This window comes from Ylistrum balloti, unplaced genomic scaffold (assembly GCF_031769215.1).
Source record: "Ylistrum balloti isolate Yb309-2 unplaced genomic scaffold, AGI_CSIRO_Ybal_v1 Utg369990, whole genome shotgun sequence".
Taxonomy (NCBI): domain Eukaryota; kingdom Metazoa; phylum Mollusca; class Bivalvia; order Pectinida; family Pectinidae; genus Ylistrum; species Ylistrum balloti.
In genome coordinates, this window is record NW_026782073.1 from 457174 (window position 1) to 469978 (window position 12805).

Here is a 12805-nt window from a genome sequence, read left to right on the forward strand (position 1 = left end):
AAAAACTTCTCTACGACTACAGGTATTGTTTTTATACATTTAGATTACCTGTCACTACAGATTAAAAACAAAAACAAATTCGATGCTAAAAATAAACTACTAACGTTAACCCGTGTATTTTTCGCATTTAGAACAAAACAGGGCTCTTTGTGAGGTTTAAATTAATTAAGTTTTCTTTCAAATTAATGAAGTTGGGTATGGAATAATTGTAATCTACGCTCGTCATTGTTTTCGTAAGATGGTGGTTTCTTCAAGTCTTTACTAAGTCAAATTCAGATATTCAAAGAGGGTCTGTTTCAAATTTCTTCTGGTATGAAATTCAATAATTCAACTGCTGATGAAGAAAAAAACGATGCTTTATAACAATTGGTTTTACATTTGGTTGTTTGGTTCTGTTACCAGGCATGGATAAATATAATCTGTTTTTTTAAAGAAATATTTTACGAAAACGAATATCTCTTCCTTTAACTGCTTTTTTTAAATCTATATTTACCAGTTAGGTACACTCGTTCATGTCTGGACTTATTCTAGTCTGTCAATCAAATATGATGGTAACGAATCACAAACAACATCGGCATATTCTAAAATTAACCTGATAAAAGGTTGTGTTTTGTAATATAGTATCTGTGTACATTTTAACTCGGTCCTAGTATACTGTTGTATAATACATCTGGCTTTACCATATCACGTCACGTGCTTGTAATTATTTAGGGTTAGTATGATACTTATGTGAGTGTAATTTGAATTAAGATTTTTATTTGTAAAAAAATATTAATAAATATTATTCCTATTATTTACAAACATTTTTTTATATATTTATAATGAAGTTATAAATATCTCTGAGACATGAATCTTTGATAAAATCTTGTTGTTGATTTTTGCAGAATTTCTCCCAATTTTTGAAGTTTGTGTGATACCAAATATTTGTTTACGTACACGAGACATGAATTGTTGATATTCAGGTTTCAGGTGCCTGGTGCTGCCTGGCGAATTAGCAAATTTATTAGCAGGAATGAAAGATCGAAAACAAACCAGTCACATTCTGGGTATAATTTATGTAAGACGTAAATAATTTTCTGAGAATAAATATTAGTGTATATCTTACTTTATCTAAATATGAATAGATTCTTCCTGCCTGTCTCCAGTAAAGCTGTATTGTAGTACTTCTGTATTAATTTTACACGGTTAAATCTGAAATACTGGTTTATAATTTGATAATAGATTTGTAATCAATGTTTGATGTCATAGTGAAGCTATTTAACAAGATATAAAGCTATTCTATAACTTGCGCTGTATATATAGCCATTGTAAAGTGGACCTGATTGCGATGGTATATTACACACCTGTGTGTACCTTTACAGGTAAAACGTATATTCGTAACATGACTTATATCTCTGGTTTAACCAGCCTCCCCGGCCCCTAGAGGCTGGGGTCGATACTTAGCCACGGTTGGACGGCTGAATTACGTACTAAAGTGTCTCTTTGTAAACCCCAAACAACACCCCATAACATACTCCGCATATCAGACCAAGATACAGACGTGTGTGTAGATAATATGTATACTATCACTATATTGTTTGGTAAAAAAAGCACGCGATATCAAAGTGGGCGGAGTTTATGTCAAGAAAACAACCAATGAAATAGCACACGGTAACACTCTGTTGAGTTAAGCTTGAAATCACTATACACATGTTTTCTAACTGTTATTCCTACGTGTGTTTCATCTACGCTGTGTGGGAAATATCTACATTATACCTACTGCCCGATACCTGGAACTTACATGTAGCCTGGTGATGTGATCATGTGAAGTATAATTTTGTGTGATTTTAACAACTACAGAGGAGAAACGTACCCATTTTATCTCAATGTGAAATTCACACATTTTTCGAGCTGTGTATATTGTTTCGGAAAGGGAATGATTGTTACCACAATGAAGGGTGTAGTTACCTTCATTAATTGTTTACTAATTACTTGTGTGCTTATTGGATGTTACACACCTGCACATGCACGGTCGAACTTGGACGTGTGTGCCAGGTTACCTATACATACGGTTGCCCCAAAATCAAACGGCACTGGGGGATTCCAAATATTAATTAAGGATTTACCTGAGAATAAAAAATACAAGCCAGGCGAAACATACACAGGTAAGTCATAATAATCAACATATCTAGAAGTAGTTTTGGGTAATGCTATAATATCTGTGTTGTGCACGTGTTTTATTGGTGTGGTTCTAAGCATGTGTGGACAGATGTAGAGATCGGATATTAGTCAGAACTGTTAAGTGTTACAGGAAAGCCTCGTGATGTAACCGGACAAACATTACATTGTTTACGTATTTATTCTCACGATTACAAATTAATTAATAATTCACCGACAGCACAGTCCTAGTATATCACCAGCCAATATATACAGACCATTACACTAAAAATAAAACTCTGACAGAAATAAGTATTACTGTATACTATACTCCTTAAAATACCACATGTACATATAATTTAATACATAAATCAAGATATTTGAGATAATGTGATTTTTTTTTAATTTATTTTAAAGGACACGATCTTGTGATTTATCTTAGTTTTGATCTTAGTCTGAAAAAATACTACGTAAAACTACATGTCCCTAAGATGGAAACCAAATATGAGTACGGAAAGTATAGGACCGGGTGATGAACACTGGACAAAATCTGTGTCTGAAACATGCCATAATTATACAATGTAAAACTACAATCTTAGTCTGAATTATACATGTAAAACTACAACCTTAGTCTGAATTATACACGTAAAACTACAACCTTAGTCTGAGTTATACAGTAAAACTACAACCTTAGTCTGAATTATACCTGTAAAACTACAACCTTAGTCTGAATTATACACGTAAAACTACAACCTTAGTCTGAATTATACACGTAAAACTACAACCTTAGTCTGAATTATACCTGTAAAACTACAACCTTAGTCTGAATTATACCTGTAAAACTACAACCTTAGTCTGAGTTATACAATGTAAAACTACAACCTTAGTCTGAATTATACCTGTAAAACTACAACCTTAGTCTGTATTATACCTGTAAAACTACAACCTTAGTCTGAATTATACAGTAAAACTACACATCCCTGTAACAATACAGAGGAAAACATCACGTGAAATAAAAACTACTATGATAACTACTGATAATGCCTGTATAACTTTACTACGTACTTTATATCTCTGTAAAAAAACCTGAGTATCATCTAAAACTGAAAAAAACATGTAAAAAGACAATCAAGGTCAAAAAAATTCATGTAAAAAGACAATCAAGGTCAAAAAAATTCATGTGAAAAGACAATTTTGGTAAAAAAAAATCACGTAAGAAGACAATTTTGCCGGAAAAAAAACCCCTGAAAAGACAATTTCGTCGAGAAAAAAATGTTGAAAAAAACCTTCTTAGATGAAATTATCGATGCAAATGACTACAAACTTAGCCTGAAAAATACATGTAACGATAGTAAAACTGCATATTCTTAATATAAAGCCTGGTTGTAATCTCAGGCTGACCTGACGCCAGACCAGGGATATCGAGTTATTTGAAATTGAATCCTATGTTATTTATAACAGTAATCTTTCACAAAACTAATATTGACCCGGGTATGTAGCCCCCAGCTCGCTGACCCCGTCCCCGGGATTACACCCGCCACACGAGTATACCGAGAACGTCACGATAGATAGCATATTATTTTATTAAATAGATTGATATCCCTATCATCGATAAAGATATAATTAAAACACACACTAACAACTCTAGAATATTGGCTATGTAAATATTAAGTAACGTTGATCCTAGAGATTAACAGTCTTTAAGTGTCACTTTACATGAAGTTCACTTTGGTCGATTTTTTCTACACTTTAGAAGGAGCATGAGTTGATAATAATAACCCTGTAAGGTATGTTACTCCTATGGAACCGCTGACGGAAATTCTGACATAACAGCCTAACCCTGGGAGAGTCTTAGCTGAATTAATCATACTAATTACTGCACTTGTTGGTCTAATTTTTCACAAATGAATGTTGACGTTTAAACCCAACTGAAGTATATACGTCTGTGAGATTTGTTATATGGCGAGGTCCCCATTGACGTATACAGTAAGATAAGTCACTCCAGATATTGGGGTAGTGCACTTCAGTTGATAGAGAAAATTATCAGGGTAAGAAAAAAGACGTACAGTAAACTTTGAACAGGTGTAAATTTCTGTGTTGTTGCGCGCCTTGTATAATTGTGTTGCTTTACAAAGCCCCGTACCTGTAGATTTGTCGAGGTTTGTATCTGAGAATGTCAACAGCTCGTTCAAGTGCAGACTTCATTTTACTCTTACAGGTAAAAATTTCACAGGTATGACATTTTACTTAATACATACATATAAATTACCTGGCTGTCCTCTCGACAGAATACGAGATAATCAGATTCACCTTCAAAGCATCGAGTCCATTGTGTGGATTATAAAAAGCTGTATCAAGTGGAACTGTGGATAACACAGGGCCCTCATGTATTAAAGTTCTCAAATCAAAATTAGAATTTTCATTAATGTCGTAGAGAATGTCCTCGGATTTTCATTCCAGCTCACCATTTACTTATCCTTCCCTTGAACATCATGAGACCTTCTAAAAATGTATTTCATAATACGGAACCCATACCTTTTTCGTGAAAATCAAAATAATGTCTTTATGCTAAATAAATCATACATCGGACATACATTTATATAATCTTCATTGAAGTGGTTTTATCATAAACACCATACCGTAGTTTAGTCAAATCTTTAACTGCTATATTAAAAAATTTCGTATCTCGCGATCCAAGAAAAATATTGAATATGTAAATACCTTTTCTCAGGTCACTGTGGCCCTGATCCACGTCCCTAATTAAATGACGTACATGGTCCTTATCAGCCCCTAGTTGTACGTCTGTTTTCGTTAGGATCCGGCCCCACGCGGCGGAAGGGTACATTTGCTGATTAGGGCCGTTCGTAATCGAACCGTTGTATTTTGTTGATAAATATTTCGCCTTCAAATTACGAGCTAATATTGGAAGGTGTTCATTTAGCAAGGAGTGAGCACTTTATGGGGGTAGAACTGACCACTCCGTGGAGCAAGAAATGACCAAAAGTCTACACGTGTGTACAACAAGAAAACATGATGGTCCAGAATAGTGCTGTTAATTTTGTGACTTTAGTCGATCCTAAGATTTCATTTTCAAATAGGTTTATTCCACTACATACAAATTAATGACAATTTGGATTAAGCAGATTGTATTTAAGCTGAGCTTACACAGGTACGGTACTCAACACTGAACACTCTACAGGTACTGTACTTATACACTAAACACTACACAGGTACGGTACTTATACACTAAACACTATACAGATACGGTACTTATACACTAAACACTACACAGGTACGGTACTTATACACTAAACACTATACAGATACGGTACTTATACACTAAACACTATACATGTACGGCACTTATACACTGAACACTATACAGATACGGTACTTATACACTAAACACTCAACAGGTACGGTACTTATACACTTAACACTCAACAGGTACGATAGTTATACACTAAACACTACACAGGTATGGTACTTATACACTAAACACTATACAGATACGGTACTTATACACTAAACACTATACATGTACGGCACTTATACACTGAACACTATACAGATACGGTACTTATACACTAAACACTCAACAGGTACGGTACTTATACACTTAACACTCAACAGGTACGATAGTTATACACTAAACACTACACAGGTATGGTACTTGTACACTAAACACTACACAGGTACGGTACTTATACACTAAACAATATACAGGTATGGTACTCAACACTAAACACTACATAGGCACGGTACTTGTACACTAAACACTATACAGGTACGATACTTGTACACTAAACACTCAACAGGTACGGTACTTATACACTAAACACTATACAGGGACGGTAGTTATACACTAAACACTATACAGGGACGGTAGTTATACGCTAAACACTACACAGACTGTACGATACTTATACACTAAATACTACACAGGTACGGTACTTATACGCTAAACACTATACAGATACGGTACGTATACACTAAACACTATACAGGTACGATACTATACACTAAACACTATACAGGTACGGTACTTATACACTAAACACTATACAGGTATGGTAAACTGTAGGACATGTACGATGTTTATACACTAAACTAAACGCGATCGGGCAGGTACGACATTCAATATTCAGTTAGATAGAGTGACGCACCGAGATATATTTGACCTTTATCTTCTAGACAGTAAGTTTGATACTATTCTTAATGACCGTCGTACACAGAGATAACTTAATGAGGAAACATCCCCCTTACAGTTACACAGATATCCACTGACATTTATATTGTTACCAGTGACGTATTATTTTCAACAGATGATTTTAAATCTCTATATCAAATTGACTACGAGACACGCCAAACGCGAGAATAAATATGTACCAGAATTTATTAAATGACATAGCAATTTTTCCCAGAGAAATTATGTCTGGTATATTTTTGTGCTATCATGGAATTTATATGAAAACCTAACGGGCATTACCGGGGGCATTTCTTGGCATAGAAAAGAGGACATCAATGGAGATCATTTCTAATTCATATCAATGTAGGAGATTTTAAAATTATTCTGATATGTGTCGCCTGGTTGGAAATGATACCCCATCTACGTAAAGGTGATAAAGCGCAGGATGTATTCAAACCTTCGGGGTAAAATATGTCGAGAACTCGGCACGACTTACGTAAGTCTATTTGTTAGACGAATAGAAATATTGTATAAAAGGGGCCGGTAGTATTGAAATCAGGCGGCACCAACGTTACACCCAGAATTATAAAAGAGGATTCGGGGGGAATATGTATTCTATGTTAATTTCTCTGTATTTGCGCGACAAACCAGATCGCTCACGTAACAAGATTGGAGCGCCGTAACTAAGTGCATACACGAGAAACGTGTAAAAATTCACAATGTTCGATCAGGCAATTTATATGAACAGAAGTTTGTTTGATGTTGATACTTTTTAGCCTCAAGATTACAAAAAACCTGGTCTGTTGCCCCAACGACGGTACTCGACTGTTCGCGTTGCTCTGCTCTGTATTTGGGCATAAAACATATGGCGTTTTGTACATGGAGGCCAAACATGATCGTAAGGTTACATGTTGTACATGGAGGCACATCACGACCGTATGATATTACCTGTTGTACACGGAGGCACATCACGATCGTGTGATATTACCTGTTGTACATGGAGGCACATCACGATCGTGTGATATTACCTGTTGTACACGGAGGCATATCACGATCGTGTGATATTACCTGTTGTACACGGAGGCACATCACGATCGTGTGATATTACCTGTTGTACATAAATGCTGTGATAAAGAAAAATACATAACAGATACGTTTACGTACAGGATAGTATGTTCTAAGATTGTGCATTGTACGAAGTCTAGTTATTTATCGCCAAAATCAGCAGCTTGTGCAGCTTGGTATTGTCCCCATGAACTTGTCGAAATTCATACTGTAAATAAAACATGAAGTAGAGACAGTTGAATACTTGTGAAAAAAATTATCTATATCAAGGGTCGTAGCAGAAGAAACTACTCCGGTCAAGGTCTCGGGGTCGCTTAGGCCATTAATACCTGTATTACCTGTGCTGATTGCACGTGAACCTGTCGGACACCTGTTTACCACACTGAATCTATCCATGGAATCCACATGTATATAACTTTAATGGATGTTATCACAATCATCTTACTTTTATATTAACTGTGACTCAAAAACACATTAGTAAATTTGGTCAACAATAGTTTACGGGTGTTTTACGGACCGACAATTCCGGCCCGAGAATAAGTTTTCGTTTGATGGACCAGATTTATTGACCAAATTCCATAACGTCTTAAAGATTTTATCAAGAAAATAGCATTCAATGAGCATTCTTATATTACTTGGTACAGAAAAATGAGGGCTTTATAAATACATGTTCGTAACTTTTAGTACGAAAATGACGATAATCTTGGTGAGAAACTGGCCAGGCTGACGGGCCACGCCAGGAACATCGCAGTGTACATACGATCGGTGAATGCCCTCAAGGTGGTCGATTTTAATTCACTTCAAACCACAACTATTTCTAATAGTAGAGTTCATTGATTTAATCCAATGCCTCCATCATTTTGTCACAATGAAGTGTGACACTATTTATCCCCACACATGCAGAGCAGGTGCCACCCAGATACAGGAAATATGACATTGCAACTATCGTTTAACTGCTTTTTACCTTTCAATATTTACTGTTGTTGATGTGGATCTGTCAATCAAATTTGATATTTCCATGTCTTATGACATCAACTAATTTCACCTATGTTAACGGTTGTCATAAAGATAATCGGAACTCGGATATTCACCACAACTATTACAGACAAGGTGTGTTCCGAACAGAAATAGTAAACCCAGCAACAACGCTAAAATCGCTTTATAGCAAGTTGCACGTTCTTTTACTTTCGAATTCACCCCAAATAAAACATCGAAAACTGTTACTGGTACACAACTGGTCCGTGATAACTAGTCTCTCACAAATAGGTTTAGATACAGATTATGTGTCGCTACCAGGTGTTTGTCGGATCGTTAGTAATATCATATTAAACTTCTGTTAACTGGGTTGGTATTATACAATATTTCTAAGGCATTTTGGATTAAAGTTTAACGGTAATATTTGATAATCTGCAGCAGAGGTCAAAAGCTCAGACAAGTGTTGAACGGTCGACCTGTAATCGGTCAGTAATCTGTGCTATGTCGAGATTATATACGGTTACGGTAAATTGGAGTTATGTAGTTAATGAATAGTTATACACTTTGTATGTGGTTATTGAGCTAGTATGTGTTTACAGATTGGTAGCATGTGGTTCAAAAGTTTTCTAAAAGTTAGCGTGCGGTTATAAAGTTTAAAAAGAGTTAGCGTGCACTTATCAGGTTAATATGTGGTCACGAAGTTAGTAGATGGTTATTGCGTGTACATATTGATACATAATTAGCATGTGGTTATAAAGTTATCATGTGTTTACATAGTTAGCGCGTGGTTATAAAGTTAGCATTCGTTTACATAGTTAGCAATTGGTTATGAAGTGAACATGTGGTTATAAAGTTGACGTGTAGTTATATAGTTATAGTGTGGTTATCGTAAGTCGTATGGCTATATATAGAGTTTATAATATGTCAGTATTGGGGAGGTGTCGGCGTATTATTTGGTACCATTTCTCCAGCCTGGCAACAAAAATAGGCAGGAGATGATAGATTTGAAATAATAAGTCAAATTGTTTTGTTTGTAAACTGTTTTCACGAGACAACGATCACAATATAAATTCAAGGTTGACATTGTATCGACGTATCGTAAACACTGCCATGACATGACCAAGTAGACAGAATAGGGCGAGTCGACTGAACCGTCCACATTGATGTATATATTCCCCTAGGATTTAAAGGGAACGTCTTTGTTTGTCCTGTCAGGATATAGATTCTGTTTATCCTGTCCCGTAAGACGCCCTACTACGCAACTGCCCCAACATTATGATCATGGCAGTTAAAGACAATCTCCACCGAAGGACCTCCAGGCTTCCCAATTAGCCATTCCGGTTTGCCAACGGCTCCATCATAACTGTTGTTTTCCATTTGTCTGCCAGTGTCAGTGGACGGTGATGTCCTGAAGGGGGCGTGGTGCTTTACCGTCCATGATCAGCTGTCAGTCCGTAGACAAATATTGTCCATTTCATGGTCAATTGACGGCTAACGTGTCAGTTGACGAGATAATGGTTATATGGATTCAATAGGCGAAATGTCCACATATTTATCTACACACTTCCGTTTTACTGTATTACAAGTACATCGATGTCTTAATAAAAATAAATCGGACATTTGACATGCTCATAGTATGGCACAGATTATTTACCGGAGATGACGGCACCATTGATACATGTAGCGATCCGATAGCTTTGACAGCTTCGTCAATGTACAACATGTTTTTTTTATCTCGAATGTTTGTAATTGATATTTGTGTCAGAATACCTGTTCATATTCTTTTACTAAATAAGTAGAATAAGTCATAACTTCTTTATGATTGTAATAAGTAATATATTAGTGGTGATAGCGACAGATTATTCAAGCGTAATCATAACTCCGATGGCAGACATTACCAACATCGCCAGTCAGTGAACTGGTTCTATGATATTAAACATCTGTGTGAATCTGATGATAAAATGATTCATGACGTGATATTGGATACAAAATGGCTGTTTTTGAGGATGTATTCCAACAGGAGTGTTGCTGATATCTGTGTAACATGGCTATCTGCTTGATACATTATAAAGAAAAGTTGACAGAGAAACTTGAGAAATTTCATTGTTGAAAACTTATAAAAGCAGAATCGATTATCACATAGTGGGCCGTGTCACGATTATAACACGTACGATTCCATGTATACACTACAATGGCACTCTCTGTTCAATATTTGTGTAGTATAACTGTATATCTGTTTGATCCCCTGTGTACAGCATTAAGGTGTATTTGTGTTGCTTATGAGATGATTTCCTATCAATCACGTTAATGACCCAGGAGTGACGGGTTGGAGAGATCTCATGGTCTATGTATACCGCCATGGTCTCACAAATTACCTTCCTACAGTAAGGGACCAGACTATAATCGTAACAACTTACTTAACCTCCAGCCTAACTCTCTCTAGAACTTCATCGTACAGTATCATCTTATTTCTTTATGGAACGCGTTTGTACAATGTCATTCTAATTCTCTATAGAACGCGTTTGTACAATGTCATCCTAATTCTCTATAGAACGCGTTTGTACAATGTCATCCTAATTCTCTGTAGAACGCGTTTGTACAATGTCATTCTAATTCTCTATAGAACGCGTTTGTACAATGTCATTCTAATTCTCTGTAGAACGCGCTTGTACAATGTCCTCCTAATTCTCTATAGAACGCGCTTGTACAATGTCCTCCTAATTCTCTATAGAACGCGCTTGTACAATGTCATCCTAGTCTCTATAGAACGCGCTTGTACAATGTCATTCTAATTCTCTATAGAACGCGCTTGTATAATGTCATTCTAATTCTCTATAGAACGCGCTTGTACAATGTCATCCTAGTCTCTATAGAACGCGTTTGTACAATGTCATCCTAATTCTCTATAGAACGCGTTTGTACAATGTCATTCTAATTCTCTGAAGAACGCGTTTGTACGGAATCATCTTTATTTTCCATAAAATACGGTTGTGTGGACTAGTGTTTAACTAATATCCAAATGTTATCTGACTTTCTCTAGCTCGCACGTACAACTTGCGCTGACACGGAGATGATTCAATTATGAAAATATACGATTTCAATTCGTGATGTTAAAGAAGTATTCTATAAAAAGACCTTTGTCCTGAATACGACATGGACGACCATGACAATAGGTAGCGGGTTTACAATTTGACAACCGATTCAACTGTGTTCAGAGAACTCTTAAATATGTCTTGATTGACTGCATTATAGAGCTATGATGAGCTCACTTAAAATTTTGAATTATACACAAGGTATTTTAAAACCCGATAAATTATTTCTGTAAGTACACAGGTATTACAATATATAGATGATGTCGGGTGATTTATAACGCCTCAGACATAACATCACAATCTACTGAGGGCGTGTGCTGGATTTGGAATTTTCCTTTCTATAATACCGACAATCACATATTGAACATCCACATAAATTAAAGTGTTTACCCTAAAACCATATTTAAATATGTCCAAATAAAACACTTAGACGACTCCATTGTGCAAAAGAAGGGTTGTTATTTTTCAAATGGTAATTAAAATATGTAAATAAGTTCATTATTGATTCTGACGAATTAAAATGAATAATCATTTTATCCCCCTACGCACACACATGTAAGAATGTAGGAAAAACTTAACTGGTGATGTATATCAGAACAGTTCTCCTAATTAGACGACGAAGATGATATGATCGATGACCATCAAATCTTTGTACATACCAATTGAGATAGTTTACCAAATATAAGTTTAATGTCGAAACCTCGAAGTAAGGCGAGATCAAAGCGAAAGATGACAAATTGCGGCTGTAATCGGCAGTGATAGCTTTCGATCACCAGCTCCATAGCTACTGTAGTAGCGGGACCGTGGGACTGATACCATACAATATGTAGATAGGGCGTATTTACGTTACATTTTTAAATCGTTGAGCGGTATGTAGATTTAATCTAAATATAGCGGAATTGACCGCCAAAACTTTCCGATTTAAAAACAATTGTTATGTGTATTGACCCGCGATGTGTACAAGGTGTTTCTGACTTGGAACATACATGTATATTAAGTATGTAAACACGTGTCTGCTCGAGGACATGCAGATGTTCGGAAACCTTGCGCTCTTAGCGACATCACGTGGTGGCTTTAATGCTAATGATACCACTATTTGAAATTAATGTATCCCTCTGGTGGGTTAAGTCAACCCCGAGTCATCGGTGAAATACGTCAAATACCGAACAAATAGCAAACGGTTATAGTGACCTCAAATTTACAATATAGTTTTTGTAGCTGACGACAATTACATTATTTGAAGAAAAATATATGATAAGAATATATTAATTTCGAGCACCTGTGCATGTGTAGGAATATGAAGTGATTTGAAGTCCTTCGCTCGCCCTCGCTTCGGGACTATTTCAGT

General features: G+C 36.0%; 1 protein-coding gene across 1 annotated transcript in view; it reads left to right on the top strand.

Moving 5' to 3' along the window:
• The first annotated feature begins 1915 nt into the window (after positions 1 to 1915).
• The window catches only part of LOC132547941 (spondin-1-like), an 89417-nt gene continuing 78527 nt past the window's right edge, over positions 1916 to 12805 (top strand). Inside the window, exon 1 of the mRNA XM_060211750.1 lies at positions 1916 to 2144. Within this exon, the coding sequence (XP_060067733.1) occupies positions 1916 to 2144 (229 nt within the window). The remainder of the gene's footprint in view (positions 2145 to 12805) is intronic.